The sequence below is a fragment of the Poromitra crassiceps genome, assembly GCF_964638095.1.
Source record: "Poromitra crassiceps genome assembly, chromosome: 16".
In the NCBI taxonomy this organism is placed as follows: domain Eukaryota; kingdom Metazoa; phylum Chordata; class Actinopteri; order Beryciformes; family Melamphaidae; genus Poromitra; species Poromitra crassiceps.
The window spans coordinates 22,969,542-22,987,629 of NC_139645.1; the positions used below are offsets into that span (position 1 = coordinate 22,969,542).

The window sequence follows — 18,088 nt, forward strand, 5'->3', positions numbered from 1 at the left end:
TGGCTGGTCAGGGGTAGAGAAATCACTCTGATTGGCTGGTCAGGGGTAGAGAAATCACTCTGATTGGCTGGTCAGGAGTAGAGAAACACACAAAACGCTCTGCTCATTTCCCAACTTCATCTCATCTGATCATTCCAATACACGGATATTTTCACGACATGTCTTTGGTAAAGTCCATCACCTCTCGCTGCATGATACTCATTTAGTGTGGTTTCTCCTTATTATTCCTTTCTTCTTCCACAAGTAAAAGACCAGACAAGACCTGACAACACAACTATATATATATATATATATATATATATATATATATATATATATATATATATATATATATATATATATATATAAGACCAGACAAGACCTGACAACACCAGTTCCATTTGTAACTTTTCATCTGACATATTCTCCATTAGAAGTAGCTATATTAAGTGAGAGAAATAGTAGGCAAACACTGCTTTGTTTCATTAATCAGGTCTCACACAGGTGCAAATCGTACGTACTTGTTGCAGCACAAACTGGTTGTTCCTGGACCAACATTTCCTCCTAGTATGGGCCGGGAAAACCCCGCCCCGAACTCATTTGATTGGTCGCCGCCATTGCTTCTTCCTGAAAAGGTGTGGCAAGTAAAAAAGATGTGGTTAAGATTAGGGTTTTCTTATCTAACCACGACCATAACCAAACCCTAACCCTAACCACATGGTTGTACTTGCCTAAACCTAATGTTTTATACAAATGTGTGTGGTTAGGGAAGGGCTTCTAGTCATGAGTCCAGACAGGCAGCTTGCAGGCAAGTGTTCGCTGAGCCTTGGCTGAGGAGCTCTTTACCTGAGATGATGAGAGCTTTCTCAGCATCATAGATTTTCAGCCTAGCTACCAGGCCAAGCCCCAGCAGCAGCCTAGCTACCAGGCCAAGCCCCAGCAGCAGCCTAGCTACCAGGCCAAGCCCCAGCAGCAGCCTAGCTACCAGGCCAAGCCCCAGCAGCAGCCTAGCTACCAGCTGAACCACCAGCAGTCTGTGTGCCTGCCTCTCCTGAACCGACTAACCTGTGAAGAGCCCATCCTGATTGTCTTCTTCATAAAGACACAGATACCTTCACAATGTTCATAATGTGTTTCTCTCAGGATGCAGCAGCAGAGAGCAGACTCCCCTGAGCCCAGCTGTGTGTCCATGAAGAGTGACCAGTCTATGCATCACCCTTATAACTTCAAAGATGGACAGCACTCTACTGATCTGAGGTATTTATTTGAAACTGATGATCACAACAGATGCTGTTGTCAGATTCACAGTCATCAGATGTAGAATTGGCCCGATCCTTCATCACATCCAATCAGAGCAGCATTTACACAGTTGAGTTGAGTTGAGTTGAGTTGTGTGTGTGTGTGTGTGTGTGTGTGTGTGTGTGTGTGTGTGTGTGTGTGTGTGTGTGTGTGTGTGTGTGTGTGTGTGTGTGTGTGTGTGTGTGTGTGTGTGTGTGTGTGTGTGTACATCATGTCTTCTCAACAGAGTCGAGGAGAGGTCAGAGGTTTCCAGTGGTCCGTCTGCCCAGGAGCATCCAACAGACCTGGACTCCATATTTACGGTGTGAAAACAAAATAACACATTTTACTTCAGCTACACACAAAAACACCCTGTACTTCACCATCAAGTGAAATCAACCTGTTACAAAAAGGACAGATGTTACTGTATCATCACAGCTAGTTATTATGGTTAGGAGTTACTAAGTTATGCCTTGGCAGATATATCAAGGAGGATGTCCTAGTCAAATTCAGGAGTTTTGTCATCATTGGTGAAAGTTTGCGGGGTCTATAGTGTAAGCATGTAATAGCCTCATTTGTCATTTGGAATGGCATTTCTGACATGCTATTTTGCAATTTGACCAAAAGGGGGCGCCGCAAATGTAAAAAGTGGGTGTGGCCTAACACAAAATATGCCGTAACTTCACACCCGTTTGTAACTCCCACGCTGTTTTTCCAATTTTCAGGCAACTTTTTTCCACACGTTCACCTGAATGTGCTCTACAAATTTGCCTCAAGGACTATTAGGTGTTCAATTTGCGCAAGGTTTGAACTGCCACTGCCCCTGAAGGATTTTTTTTTTTAACACATCTTTATTATAACTAGCAGGATACCCGTCCCGTGCAGTGTAGTCTCTCAAGCCAGACTGTCTCTTCTACATTCTGTGAATGCACCTTAGACAGTCTGTAATTCACGCCCACTGAACATGGTCAAAGGAAGTTGTGGGGAAAAAACGCTTCAGACCGGAGGAAGTTCGAACCGATGCAGGTGATTAAAGAAATACGAGCAGATGAGGCGGGACATCCGCTCGGATTTCTCCAATCACCTGCCTTTAGGCGAGACATCCAGGATATCACCCTATCATCGCTCATTACTTTCCCTGAGTTTCCTTTTCCGTTTTGACCAAGTTTTCCCAGTTCCAAGTATAGACGTTTAGTCGGAAGCATTTGAAAAGTCTTAAGAGACTACGTGCAGTGTATCTGTGTACCTGTAAATGTTGCTTCTCTGCACATTAAACCTGTAATGTGTGCTGCAGGCTGGCCAGCGCGGACAGTTTCCCAGCCCCATAAATGTCATAAGATTAATCAGAAATAGCTCCCCAACAGATACAAAAACATGAGCACATGTGCTTGATGTACATACAAATAACTGCCGTGATTGGATTTGTGAAACACACATTTAAAGAAATCATGATTCCCTTCTCCCTGGAGCTTCTCCTCTGACAGCTCCTCACTCGCCTCAGGCAGCCAGACTGCAGGAGCTCCGCCCCCGGCTGATTCGTGCGGTGGAGTCTGTGTAGCCATTGTGCAGCATGGCCAAGTAGCGCCAGAGATTTGATATCCTACCGTCTCTGGTTGCGCATTTTCTTCTCTTAGATTTTTCCCACTCACGCCCGCACCTCCTCTCAAGTTGTCTCACGCCCCCCAGTGGAGGCGTGGCCTAAACTTTGAGAACTGCTGGCCTAACCCAATCACTAAGGCTTAGCCAACAAAGTCCTCCCTTACCATTAGCCTTTAGCCCTAATGTAAGATGAAATCTCTATCTCTAGAGTATTGACGTGAGAGTAAAACTTACTCACTTATGTGTTTGCAAGTTATCTCTGTTTAGGCAGCAGGGTAAAGATTACAGTTCATTAATTCACTGGTCTTCTTGATCTTCTGCGCTATCCGTCATGGCGTCCCTCTGAACTGGGGCATGATTGGCTTGGTGATACCCAGCTCCATGGCCTCGGTTTCAGGTGGATCACTTCGGATGTCGCTTGTTCTGGTCTTCATTCAAAGGACGCTTAGGAAATCCAGAATCCCCAAATATGATAGTGTTGCATGTAGATGATCAAATATCCTATTAGTTTGAGAAGGTGCAAGTCTATCATTTCACGTGGAGTTGCTTGCTACTCCCGTAGCGTCTGCTACTTAGTTTGGTAACTAACATAGCGGCCCTACCGCTACGTTAGTTACCAAACAGTCTTACTCATCAGTTCCTCAGGTCTGCGCGTCCACACATGACCAGCTGTCCTCAAGAAACATAACTTCACAGGTCTGTGCGTCCACACACGACCAACTGTCCTCAAGAAACATAGCTTCACAGGTCTGTGCATCCACACATGACCAACTGTCCTCAAGAAACATAGCTTCACAGGTCTGTGCGTCCACACACGACCAGCTGTCCTCAAGAAACATAACTTCACAGGTCTGTGCGTCCACACACAACCAGCTGTCCTCAAGAAACATAGCTTCACAGGTCTGTGCATCCACACACGACCAGCTGTCCTCAAGAAACATAGCTTCACAGGTCTGTGCGTCCACACACGACCAGCTGTCCTCAAGAAACATAGCTTCACAGGTCTGTGCGTCCACACACGACCAGCTGTCCTCAAGAAACATAGCTTCACAGGTCTGTGTGTCCACACACGACCAGCTGTCCTCAAGAAACATAGCTTCACTTCAGCTACCAGACTGCTTATGATCCATGCGGTTCATCTGTCGGCGTTCTCAATCAGTATCATCAACATCAGCTGCTCTTCCTTTGTATCTTAGGATGATGTCATTTCATGGACAAGAGAAAACTTTGACCCAAATATGTCAGTACAGTACTTTCCCTACAGCCCCCCCTAATGGTACACCTCCAGTACTACAATAATATAAGCAAAGAAAGAAGAAAGAAAGAAAGAAAGAAAGATGGATTTCTAAAAATTAAGAAAGTTATCTGACTAGTGTCATGATTGTAATTTTCTGCAGGGCGTAGCATATAAACCATTCTGGTCATTATAATGTCCCAACACAGTCTCACAAAGAATTGTGACATGGTAACGTGGGTCAAGAGCCCAGACGTTGTACTTTCACCAAAACTTTGTTTGTTTGGCCACTAGAGGTCGGGGCCGAGGCGAGGATGATGCTCCCACAACTCTCTACTGGGGCAACTCGGTGGTCACAGCCAGCTCAGTAACCAGGAAGTAGCTGTGGACTGAGGCAGAAACGTTCACATTCAACTATTTTAGAGCCATTGTTGTGAAACTAGAAGGCTTTGTGCTGTGGGTCAACATTTCTATTCCATAATTATTTGTGAGCTCATGTTGAATCTCCATGCTGCACTCTTTAGATCAGTGCAGGCTTTCAGTCTCTGAAGATGGATGTAATTTTGTCTGCAGATTTTAGTATGAAGGTTTAATATGTATATTATTCTGTTCCAGCTGCTTGAGGAGAACATCATCACCTTTGTGAAGATGGAGCTGAGAAGGTTGAGTCCAGATGAGGCAGAATGCTCAGAGAGTCAGAGGGTGGAGGAGGAGGAGGTGCATGGTGTGGAGGAAGAGCTGAGGAGGAGCACAGAGGCCTTTCTGCGATTCCTGAGGAGAATGAAGCAGGAGCAGCTGGCTGAGGAGCTGCAGAGGAGTAAGAGTCTTTAACAGCTTTAATGTCATGGAGAGAGAGGGGGGGGTGGTGGACAATGGGTGATTTATGTCTGTTAGAGTTTTGTGGCGTTTTCAAGACAATGATGCCACCTATAAGTGAAAGAATTGGCAAAACAATATAGGAACTAGCCCCAAAACGTGACCCTGCTACTGTACTCCAATATTCTCCTACAGCAGTCAGGGTCACACAACGTTCTTATCGGCAATGAGTGGGAAATGCTGTTCAAAAAGCTCTCCTGCCCGTATCCGACGTCCGATTGCAGATCCGAACATATGATAGGCCCCCTATGGAAGCCAGTGATACTGCTGCGTGAAACAACCGTTTAAAAGCAGTCTTTCCACAGCTTGTGCTGTATTGATGACAGGGGAAGCTTCCTAGTGCCGACAGGAACCTTGGGAGTTTGAGAATTTCATAACATGTTTTGCTTCCCAGGTGCGCTAGATTTGCGTTGATCACTGACTGAGCGTCTCCGTGTGACTGCATGTGTTTGCTTGCACGTGCAAGCGGTGCACCATGATAGTGAGATCAAACACACCCTGCTGTCAATTCAGCACAGGCTGTGGAAAGACTGTTTTTAAACTGTTGTTTCACGCAGCAGTATCATTTTAACAGCGGCGGACAAATTACTGGCTTCCATAGGGGGACTATTTGTGAGTTCCTTTAATGTAACCGCTCTCCGTTGTTTTATGTTTTTTTATGCCTTGTCTTACTATATGTTTTATGTGAGGACCACAATGGAAATAAGCCTTCGGGCTTTATTGTGTTTTTATTAGGGCTGTAAAACAATTAATTTTCTTAATCGCGATTAATCGTGCGATTAACTATAATTAATCGCGATTAATCGCGTCTTTGTATCGCATGTTTAAAATGCTATTATTTTGCATTGCAAAGCATTTTTTTATTAGATATTAATAATTATTACCAGTGTGTCGTGATTGGGAATCAAATTAATGCAAATAAATGTACTTTGTGATCTTGAATTTTAGATTTATTTTCAATTCAATAGAAGTGCAATGTAGACAGGAGGTCACAAAATGTCTACAAAATGCATCTTGAATAGAAAATAAATGCACAATAATTGTAAACACTCCAAAACCGATACTTCCGGCGGCGGCGCTGTGGAGCAGTCGAAACCCAAAATGACACAGCCGAAGAAGGCTGTATCTGAGCTAAAAACTTTGGCAATTCCATGTGAATAATGGCTCGGTATTGGAAACTGTGTATTGATAACGTGTATATCGCGTGAAGCCATTGGAGCCGACCTCCCAGTGGTTAGAGGACCCGCGCATCCGAGACTCTGAAGGAATAATGAGTGAGGAGTCTCGCGCTAGCTAGCTGGCTGCTAGCTACTTTCAGGTGATCGCTCGCCTCAAACTCGATGTACTTCGGTGATATTTTAATTCCGTTTTTCACAAGGTGCAAACTACGGCTCTTGACTTATCCACTGTGCCATTTGGGAAGTTAAACGATCCATTTAAAAGCGTATTGCTGTCGTTCTCTTCCATGCCTCCTGCACAAGCAGGAGACAGGAAACCGAACGGCTTGACTACAAGTACGGGGCGACGAAGGGACAAAATAGCGGCATGCGATTAAAAAAAAAATAACGCGTTATGATCAGCGCGCGCGTTAACGCTGAGAGCCCTAGTTTTTATCCTCGGTGATTGATATATTGTCTGTTCTTTTCTTACTATATGTATTGTTGTGTTCTCTCTTGTTTTTATCACCAAATAAATTCATTCATTCATTCATCATAGCTTCGGATCTGCAATCGGACGTCGGATACGGGTAGGAGAGCTTTTTGAACAGCATTTCCCACTCATTGACGATAAGAACGCTGTGTGACCCTGACTGCTGTAGGAGAATATCTGAGTACAGTAGCAGGGTCACGTTATGCAGCTAATTCTGCCCCAACTAACAGACAAAACACAACACTAACACTATATAGGAATATAGGCTATATAGGAACAAATCATTTGGGGCGCCTCATCTAATTCATTTGAATCAGGTGCACAAGCTGTAGCTGGAAGATGCTGTCAAGCCACAGTTCTCAACCGCAACAAAGAAAGAACATATAACCAAACAAGAAACAAATTATTAGAGAGAGAAGAACATTATATTTGAGTTTTGCTCATTTTGATCTCATTTGACTTGTTAAGACCTGTTTAACTTTTTTCTGAATGTATTTGAGTCATCATCGGTTTGGAACATGCCAAATCCATTCAAACAAGAACACAAGATAAAGAAACTGAGTTTAGCCCTCCTTCATGTTGGAACTTTACAGTTTATAGTGGCTATAGTTTAAAATGATAGAAGCCATGAGCATGACCAAACTCATTTTCCAAACAAGATCTATTCATTACTAGATTTAAAGGTCAATGAGCAGAAACCCTCTGGATAATCTGGTAAAATTATTAATTTGTTAATATGAGTGTAATATGCTGAACACAGTGGTGCACACTGGGAAACACAACAGCACCACACCAGTTGTCTTTCACACTGAGCTGCACACAATCAGGACCTGTTTGTCTGCTCACCACTGATGAGCTGAAGAGATGTCATGGAGTGGAGATACACATTTACCAGGAAATGTTCACATTTCTCATGTTTACCAAAACATCTGCTCACTGTTGTTCTTTGTTCTTTCAGAAACTCAACATCCACAACAAGAACACAAATCCAGTTTGAAGGAGAAGTTTCAGTCTTTGTTTGAGGGCATTGCTAAAGCAGGAAACCCAACACTTCTGAATCAGATGTACACAGAGCATTACCTCACAGAGGGAGGGAGTGGAGAGGTCAATGATGAACATGAGGTCAGACAGATTGAAGCAGCATCCAGGAAACCGGTGAGTACACCTCCAGTACTACAATAATATAAGCAAAATCCCAATAAGTACTAAGAATAAGAAAGAAAGAAAGATGGATTTCTCAAAATTAAGAAAGTTATCTAACTACTGTTATGATTGTAATTTTCTGCAGGGCGTAGCATATAAACCATTCTGGTCATTATAATGTCCCAACTCAGTCTCACAAAGAATTGTGACATAATAATGTGGGTCCACAGCCCAGACGTTCTACTTTCACCAAAACACATTTATAATTGTTCAAAAATAAAGTTTGTTTGGCCACTAGAAGGCGAGGATGAGGCTCCCACAACTCTCTACTGGGGCAACTCGGTGGTCACAGCCAGCTCAGTAACCAGGAAGTAGCTGTAGACTGAGGCAGAAACTGATGTTCACGTTCAACAATTTTAGAGCCATTGTTGTGAAACTAGAAGGCTTTGTGCTGTGGGTCAACATTTCTATTCCATAATTATTTGTGAGATCATGTTGAATCTCCATGCTGCACTCTTTAGATCAGTGCAGGCTTTCAGTCTCTGAAGATGGATGTAATTTTGTCTGCAGATTTTAGTATGAAGGTTTAATATGTATATTATTCTGTTCCAGCTGCTTGAGGAGAACATTGTCACCTTTGTGAAGATGGAGCTGAGAAGGTTCCGGAGGGTTCTGAGTCCAGATGAGGCAGAATGCTCAGAGAGTCAGAGGGTGGAGGAGGAGGTGGATGGTGTGGAGGAAGAGCCGAGGAGGAGCACAGAGGCTTTTCTAAACATCACACTGCTCTTCCTGAGGAGAATAAAGCAGGAGCAGCTGGCTGAGGAGCTGCAGAGGAGTAAGAGTCTTTAACAGCTTTAATGTCATGGAGAGAGAGGGGAGGTGGTGGACAATGGCTGATTTATGTCTGTTAGAGTTTTGCTTAGTTTTCAAGACAATGATGCCACCTATAAGTGAAAGAATTGACAAAACAATATAGGAACAAATCATTTGGGACACCTCATCTAATTGATTTGAATCAGGTGCGCAAACTGTAGCTGGAAGATGCTGTCAAGCCACAGTTCTCAACCGCAACAAAGAAAGAACATATAACCAAACAAGAAACAAATTATTAGAGAGAGAAGAACATTATATTTGAGTTTTGCTCATTTTGATCTCATTTGACTTGTTAACACATTGAGTGCCAGCCATGTTTTCATTCCTGTAGGTAAGTTGTGCCAGGGGTGTTTTTGACGATTCTGGCTCATTTTAGAACAGCCGAGGATTCTTTTCTGTTAAGAATTCATGAACACCAATCATCTAAAAATAACTAATAGAATGTGTGCTTTCTCTGTCTAAAAGAGTTAGTTTGCAGAGTTAGTAGTTATGTAGATATTAGCCGTTGAGTACAGCATGGTTTCAGCGTCTGGAAATTTATTCAGAGATAAATGGCTTTTTGTGAAACAGTCACTTTAACCATTCATTTTTGGCATCAGTAAGACCGTCAGACATTCTAAACAATAGTTTTGAACAGTAATTTCCTCCATAACAACAGGAAACACCCCTCTCATTCAAACTCCTCCCTCCGTGTGTCTTCTCCTCCTTCCTCCTGGCTCTAACAGCGGGCGTGTCAGAAGCGCGTTGCTGCTGCCTGCCTGTCTGTCTGCGTGCCTGCCTGCCTGCTTGCCTGCGTGCGGGGACGAGTCTGAAATGGATTACTGTAAAATCGCCAAGCCATTTCCTTGAATGGCTTGCTCCCGCGGTGTGTGTGTGTGTGTGTGTGTGTGTGTGTGTGTGTGTGTGTGTGTGTGTGTGTGTGTGTGTTCGCGCGTTGCTCCGCGGCTCTGGGGGGGAGGGGATCTCTGTCCGTTCTGTGTGTGTGTCTCCGGGCTTCTGACTGTAAAATCGCCAAGCCATTTCCGCGGGAGGCGGCTGCTTTTGGTGTACGGGTCCCGTGGCTGTGGCTTCTCTCTGTCTCTGTCGCCACTTAGTGGTCGGTAAAATAGATTACACACATGCTCTTGCTCCTATAGTTATCTCGAAGATGTAAAAGGGGTTGATTGATGTCCCACCGTCAAAAAAACATGTAAGACGAGTTATTTCGGCTCTGGCACTCAAGCGTTGGATTATGTAAGACGAATTATTTCGGCTATGGCACTTAAGGTGTTAAGACGTGTAGATTTTTTTCTGAATGTATTTGAGTCATCATCGGTTTGGAACATGCCAAATCCATTCCAACAAGAACACAAGATAAAGAAACGGAGTTTAGCCCCCCTTCATGTTGGAACTTTACAGTTTATAGTGGCTATAGTTTAAAATGATAGAAGCCATGAGCATGTCCAAACTCTGCTGAAAATCTAAACATTTGCCAAACAAGATCTATTCATTACAAGATTTAAAGGTCAATTAGCAGAATCCCTCTGGATAATCTGGTAAAATTATTCATTTGTTAATGTGAGTGTAATATGCTGAACATAGTGGTGCACACTGGGAAACACAACAGCACCACACCAGTTGTCTTTCACACTGAGCTGCACACAATCATGACCTGTTTGTCCACTCACCACTGATGAGCTGAAGAGGTCATGGAGTGGAGATACACATTTACCAGGAAATGTTCACATTTCTCATGTTTACCAAAACATCTGCTCACTGATGTTCTTTGTTCTTTCAGAAACTCAACATCAACATCCACAACAAAAACACAAATCCAGTCTGAAGGCGAAGTTTCAGTGTTTGTTTGAGGGCATTGCTAAAGCAGGAAACCCAACACTTCTGAATCAGATGTACACAGAGCATTACCTCACAGAGGGAGGGAGTGGAGAGGTCAATGATGAACATGAGGTCAGACAGATTGAAGCAGCGTCCAGGAAACCAGTGAGACCAGAAACAACCATCAGATGTGAAGACATCTTTAATCCCTTACCTGGAAGAGACAAACCAACCAGAACATTGATGACAAAGGGAGTGGCTGGCATTGGGAAAACAGTCTTAACACAGAAGTTCACTCTGGACTGGGCTGAGGACAAAGCCAACCAGGACATACAATTCCTATTTTTGTTCACTTTCCGAGAGCTGAATCTGCTGAAAGATAAAGAGTTCAGCTTGGTGGAACTTCTTCATCGCTTCTTTCCTGAAACCAAAGAAGCAGGAATCTGCAGGTTTGACGAGTTCCAGGTTGTGTTCATCTTTGATGGTCTGGATGAGTGTCGACTTCCTCTAGACTTCCAGAACAACAAGGTTGTGACTGATGTTACAGAGTTGACCTCAGTGGATGTGCTGCTGACAAACCTCATCAAGAGGAATCTGCTTCCCCTTGCTCGCATCTGGGTAACTACACGACCTGCAGCAGCCAATCAGATCCCTGGAAAGTTTGTTGACATGGTGACAGAGGTGAGAGGCTTCACTGACCCACAGAAGGAAGAGTACTTCAGGAAAAGATTCACAGATGAGCAGCAGGCCAAAAGAATAATCAAACACATCAAGACGTCACGGACCCTCTACATCATGTGCCACATCCCAATCTTCTGCTGGATCTCTGCTACAGTTCTGGAGGATCTGTTGAAAACCAGTGAGGGAAAAGACCCGCCCAAGACCCTGACTGAGATGTACATCCACTTTCTGCTGGTTCAGTGCAAACAGCAGAACATCAAGTATCATGGGAGAGCTGAGACAGATCCACACTGGACTACAGAGACCAGGGAGATGATTCTCTCTCTGGGAAAACTGGCTTTTGAGCAGCTGGAGACAGGCAACCTGATCTTCTATGAAGCCGACCTGACAAAGTGTGGCATTGATATCACAGCAGCCTCAGTGTACTCAGGAGTCTTCACACAGATATTTAAAGAGGAGTGTGTGCCGTACCAGCACGAGAAGGTCTTCTGTTTTGTCCATCTGAGCATTCAGGAGTTTCTCGCTGCTGTCTACCTGTTCCACTGTCACACAAACAAGGATGAGGGGCTGGAGACATTCCTGAAAGAAGAAGAAGAAGAAGAAGAAGACAAAGACGAAGAAGATGGTGAACAATCCCTGGATGTCTTCCTGAGGAGAGCCATGGTCAAATCCCTGAAAAGTAAAAATGGCCACCTGGACCTCTTTGTCCGCTTCCTTCATGGCCTCTCACTGGAGTCCAGCCAGAAACTCTTACGAGGCCTGCTGGGTCAGACAGAGAGCAGTCCAGACAGCATCCAGAGAGCCATCAGCAACCTGAAGGAGATGAACAGTGATGATGATAATGGTGCACATTTCTTAACCTCTCCTGAAAGAAGCATCAACATCTTCCAATGTTTGATTGAGATGAATGACCAGTCAGTACACCAGGAGATCCAAAAGTTCCTGAAGTCAGAGAACAGATCAGAGAGTAAACTCTCTGAGATACACTGCTCAGCTCTGGCCTACATGCTGCAGATGTCAGAGGAGGTCCTGGATGTGTTTGACCTGGAAGCCTACAACACATCAATGTTGGGGCGACTGAGACTGATCCCAGCTGTGAGGAACTGCAGGAAGGCTCGGTTAGTACTCCGTTAGTAACAGTATAGAACAGTGTAGACAAGCGGTTTTAAAAGTGTGAGGCGTGCCTCCCCTGACGTGACACCGAAAAAATTGAAGAAAATACAAAGCCTCCACCGGACATGTCCGCGCAGTAAAAGTAAAAGTAAAAGTAGTGTACGCGGTTGTCTGCAGAGAGCCTGCGCGCACACCCTCTGATTACGGAATTTACGTCACGCAGACCGTGGCTTCATCCGGGGGCACAGCGGGGCATTTTTGGAACTCGTTATGCACGAGTGGAGCATAGAACAATAATAGTAGCTAATAATGGCAATAATAAATTGTGGGTGTGGGTGTGGGTGTGTGTGTGTGGTGGAGGGGGGGGGGGGGTGTTGGTCTATATGTTCTCTGAGGGGAGGTGCAGTCTCCCACACTTTGAAAACCCCTGGTGTAGACTAGAGTGACCTTCATACCTGACACTATCAGTTACAATATTTCATACCAATGATTAAGATTCAAGATTCAAAAACTTTATTGTCTGTCATAACGCAACATACATTTTTCCTTCCACCAGGCTCAGGTGCATGTTACAAAACACATTAAAAACACACAGACACATATAATAAAAACTGACAAAAAAACTGACAAAAGCAGTGTTAAGATGTTAAAAGTGCAGTGCCCATTTAAAAGACAGTACTAGTAATAATACTAATGTATTATATAAACCATATATATACACACCTATATAAACTATAGCCTATATAAAAACTATTAGAAATTAGCAAAGTTGACCAATCAATTAGATGGAAAAAGGATTGCAATCAAAGATGACTCAATTTCCCGTGTTCGTTAATTCTGGTGGAGAGTGAAAGTGAAAAGAGAACAAACGACAACAAGTCTGGACTGAATTCAGGTCTCCTCCGATGAAGAAGCAATCTTTATTTCATCAAGCAGTGGTTTATATACAATCAAATTAGAGGCTGGATCTTAATAGGGGAGTTTCCATGTGTGGGTATGCAGATTGCCAATTTCGCTATTCTCATTGGGTGCTTATCTTCCTGGGGGGTGTGCAAACAGGTGGCTCAAACTGTGTACGTGCACATACATACATATGCACACAGAACGTCCTGCGCACACACATACACGCACACACTCAGAGAACATCCTGTGCACACACCTACACACACACATTCAGCATCTCATACGTCACAGGCGTCAGCTCTCAAAATGCATATCATGCGTCACAGGCGTATAACGAAACTAGTGGAAAAACCCTGTGGTTAAACCATGCATGCTTAACCTCTGTTCTTTATGTCTTCATGGGGACTAAAAGACGGCACCTTAACCACAACGCCTTTACTGAGACGAGAGACGACGCAACACCTCTTAACCACAATAGGCATGGAAATAAACGTCCATCTTACTTTTAGATAACTGAACTGTCGACACTTTTGTGTGTGACCTCAGCAGAAATGTCAAATGGGGACAGGGGACCTGTCTGCAAACCATTTTCCCCTCCTGCTTTTATGAGGAGGAACTTTGACCTTAAGGAAACTTGGATCAATTCCAACAGACCCCCTGTTTACATGATTTACTTATGTAACTAAATAGTTGAATTTATCCAATCTAAATCAATAATCATTTACCTGTATTTTGTCCTAACCCTTCAATTTTATAGCAGCATTTTAAACATATTAAAAAGATATTATAAAAATAAAGATAAAATAAAATCCAATAATCATAGTATAAAAATACACAACTCAAATAAATCTGTTCCAGGATTCATGACCTCTTGTCTTCAAGCTCCATATTTCCAAGGACTATGTAAACACTGCCTCAGTGAATCTATGAGATTTCTTCCACTATCCAGGCCATCGTTATGACCTTTCAGAGACCGCTCTGTAATAGTTGTGTCTTCATTTAAATTCTGAGTGAAACAAATATTTTAATAAAAATATTAAAAATATAAAAACATACACAATGTTAATAACATAAAAGTATAAGAAAATAGAAACATACAACCACATCATACATCTTAGACTGTTCACTTCGCCCAAGAGCACATCAACTCGGTAAAAACTCCCGGAGACCTGTTTTTATTTTCAGGAGAAACCTTGTTGATGTATCCTGTGGGTCTGTGGTACATTCAATGTTCCTAAAAACAACAAAAGTCTATTATAAACTATAAAATTCAATATTGCATAGATTGACTTTTTCAAGAGTCCTACAAGAGTCCCCTTAATTTTGTTTTAGCAAGCATTTGTTTTAAGAGTATAAAAGTATAAAATGATAAAGAAACAATATATTTTCCACTCTCTAAGGCCAGCTGGCCTCACTCAACTGCCTATATTATTTTCATAACCTCAGGTCCCAGCCGGTACACCTGTTTTTACATCTTTTGTGAGGAGCACAAATCTAGGAAGCTTGTAACCCCATGTCACAAGGTTACGGCGTTTCTGTCCCTCTCTACACTATTCTGTCTTTACCTCACACCGGTTCATCTCCTTCTTCTTCCCATTCTAGTCTGACTCCATTTCTTCCATGATTTAGCAACAGCATCTGTCTCTCAACGATTGGTCCAGCGTTTTGCTTTGAGCTGCTGGTGGACTGCCCTAAAGGCTTCCTCACTCTGATTTCCCTTCTGCAACTGCTGAATATAAGCATCTTAACCTGTACCAACTACAACTCTCCGTTCCTTGGCGTATCACGATACGTTACAATATGTTATTTGTTAAATCAATTCACCTATGGAAGAAAAGATTAATACACACATGCTTTCTATTATTTTATCCTAATTTTAACTTAATTAGGTGAGAGTTAATGAACTGTTAAAAGTGATCTTTCGGTGACCCTCTAGACACAAGTAGCTGCAGGTTTTATTGTGGGCAGGATGTGGAAACTCCCCCCCCTCTTTTCTACGGGCTTTTTAGAGACATCTTCGTTTGCTGGATAATCTACACGATGCGCTCTTTCCATGCGGTCAAAACCACATCAAATACATACAGACGTCTGTTAGTTTCGATAGCGACTGATATACGCCTGAATGAACTTTTGGCCCCGGTGAGCTGCTCCATACGCTTGCAGGAGACCCTGCAAGAGATTTTTGCAGCAAAACTCCGCCCGATGACAGTGGAGCAGAGGTCACATGAAACAATAGAGCATCAAAATGTGTATTTCAAAAATAACATATTTAAAACATAATAAAATATATAATTGAATTAGCATAATGTATTTCAAGATGAAAATACATATTACATGATTAGATATCAGAAAACTGAGGAACATACTATTGCAGCAATTTATATTTATAACCCTAACCCTATTTTTTCACATGAGCATAACTAAGCTTAAAAACATTCAAAATAACATTATCTCTGCCTGAGATTGGCATCTGTGTCCCATTCGAAGCCGGATACCTGAATGAGGAAAGGAACGTGAGAAATCCCATCAATCCCTCTTTATACACCTTTAACAAAGATGTATAACTACTTACTCAACTCCGCAGCAAAACTGATCTTTCCTTTCATTCTGTAACATAGCCTGTACTCCATTAGCATTGCAATTTGAATCATTTTTAAACGTACCCTTCACTTATTATCGCAACTGTTATACTGACTATCCTGGCCGGCTCGAGGCACCGCCCTCTTTGTGCATAGATGATTGACATATCTCCAAACTCCTACTCAGGCATCAAAGCCCATGCCACCTTACTAAACGAACCATGTCTACCAAAAACGTCTCTTCCCACTACAGTGAAACCGGCCGTAAACCCTGGCCTGCAACGGGCAGCCACCACATACATCGGAAGCTGCAAACATTTTACCACTCCCCTAGACTTCCAATTACGGAAGATACCGTTTCCTTTTCCCGTTTCCCAAGTCATGTAAACAGTGTAATCTTCAATCGGGGGCTCTAAATTGTACTCTTCCTCCACGTTCCAGCTTACGACGATACCGGGGGGCAATCGGATCAGCGCCACCTCAACAGTAACCCTCGAGGGTCTATTAAAATCGACCGCTTCAACGCTCGATCCGTCTGAAAGATAGTGGACAGTGCTGTCTGGACCATTGTGAATTGGGAAAGGAGGTAATGACTCCATCTTTTCGTCTGTGGTCCACTAAACTAACAGTCTTAGGTAATTTTCCAGTCTCCTGGTTCCCCGATGTCTCCACTTCCTGTGTACAAAAACAGACACAGTCAAATCCCAACATCAACACACTTGACCCATCATCAGCTAACCTTTCCTAATTCGTCATATTATTTCTTCCCATACCCCAGTTCCCAAACTCTGCCCTCTTGTCCCAATTTATACAACGAATGCATGAAAATTTACCTAGATCCTCATTATGTAAAATTAAAAGCCGCACCTTAAAATTGTAGTCAAAAGATCGGAATTTGTGACCTCAAAAAGAATCAACACAAACCTATAACAAATATAATCTCACTCCATGACATGACACTGATTTTTTCTCTCTAGTCATTTACTGAACTAGCTTAAGTGTAGTGCTTTGGTGAAAGTTTCCTGTATGACATCTCCACCCAGCATTATCTCACAGTGTGCCTGTTTTCAGACAAACTATTTTAATTACGACAATAAGTCTCTTCAGCAGATGATGTTTGAAATGTGACCCCCTCCCCAATCCTTTACATTTGGTTTTAATGACTTTCTCCTTAGACTAGATGGCTCCCTGGGGTGCATTTCAAGCTTACAGCGTTTTCAATGTACAGACTTTGTGGTTTTGTGACATGTCTGTGATCAAGACTTCATGGAGGATGGCTAGACCTCCCAGTTCACTAGTGTGTGGAGGCTGGCAAGACCTCTAGATGGAACAGTAACAGTCAACATTGTTTACATACTTCAAATGCACCCAAGGACAGTCTTGTCCTAAAAAGTCATTGTCTTAATTCATAGACAAAATTTTGAACCCTCTTCCCGTCTCCTAGTGTAAATTTCGCTATGTGTTGCTCATCTCAAACGGAAAAATGTTGGTGTATTTTACCTGGGTTTGTGTTAGTTCCTTTATAGAGATAACGGAGGGAATTCTCAAGTTAATCAACAAAGCCTCCATTTATGCAAATTTGTCAACTAAGCAAACTCATCGTATGTCTGTTAGTCTCCTATGAGTTTCTGCAAACTTTCTATTCAGTGAGTATTACTATCTATATAATGTGCAGAATTCAGTGTTCCCCACCGTTGTAATTAATTTCCCGGTTAAATCTATTTTATTTTCCATAACTTATTATATGTGACAATGTGTTTCTGCTGAGACTTAACCGAGCCACACAGGAAACGGACACAGGGGACCCACGAAGCACTGTGTGTTCATCTTTTTACCCATGCACTCCACAATTCACCAAATGATACAACACTCAACTCCATTCAGCCAACAAAGTAAACCGTGCCTCCAGTTTTAGCAGCATAGTCCCCAATGAGGACAACAAATGCCGGAGGCACAGGGGCGACCGTGCCTGATCAGTTAGCAGCTGATGCTCTCACATGGGGCGGGAACTTCGATCAATGAAAGCCGCGTTCCCCCTTGTCGATCTAAACTAATCAACCCACTATCAATACTCAACCCCATTCCTCCTCCATTCAACAATGACCGATCAGCCCGCATTAATCAGCACTGATCAACTCCCACTCCATTCACTCCTCAACCAATCAATCATTACAACACAATAACAATCACACATGATTATTCACACGCTGCAACCCCATTCCTTTCGCTCTCTCAAACACTCCGTTTCCTTATTCTCAAACATGCTGCTGCCTCTCTCCTGTGCCTGTACAACCGTGCCTGTTCTCTGCCTCCACCAGCAAAACTACACCACGTCATTCTGTAGGCACTTCCGCCATCAGGAACT

At 43.0% G+C, this 18,088-nt stretch overlaps 2 protein-coding genes across 2 annotated transcripts in view; both read left to right on the top strand.

The window, feature by feature from the left end:
• Nucleotides 1–18,088, top strand: part of LOC310791528 (uncharacterized protein) — a 220,712-nt gene that overhangs the window by 6,518 nt on the left and 196,106 nt on the right.
• Nucleotides 763–18,088, top strand: part of LOC310791111 (NACHT, LRR and PYD domains-containing protein 3-like) — a gene marked incomplete at both ends in the record, with an annotated part of 70,088 nt that continues 52,762 nt past the window's right edge. The window contains 2 exons of the mRNA XM_083652812.1: nucleotides 763–787; nucleotides 10,410–12,257. Coding sequence (XP_083508938.1) covers nucleotides 763–787; nucleotides 10,410–12,257 — 1,873 coding nt within the window. The remainder of the gene's footprint in view (nucleotides 788–10,409; nucleotides 12,258–18,088) is intronic.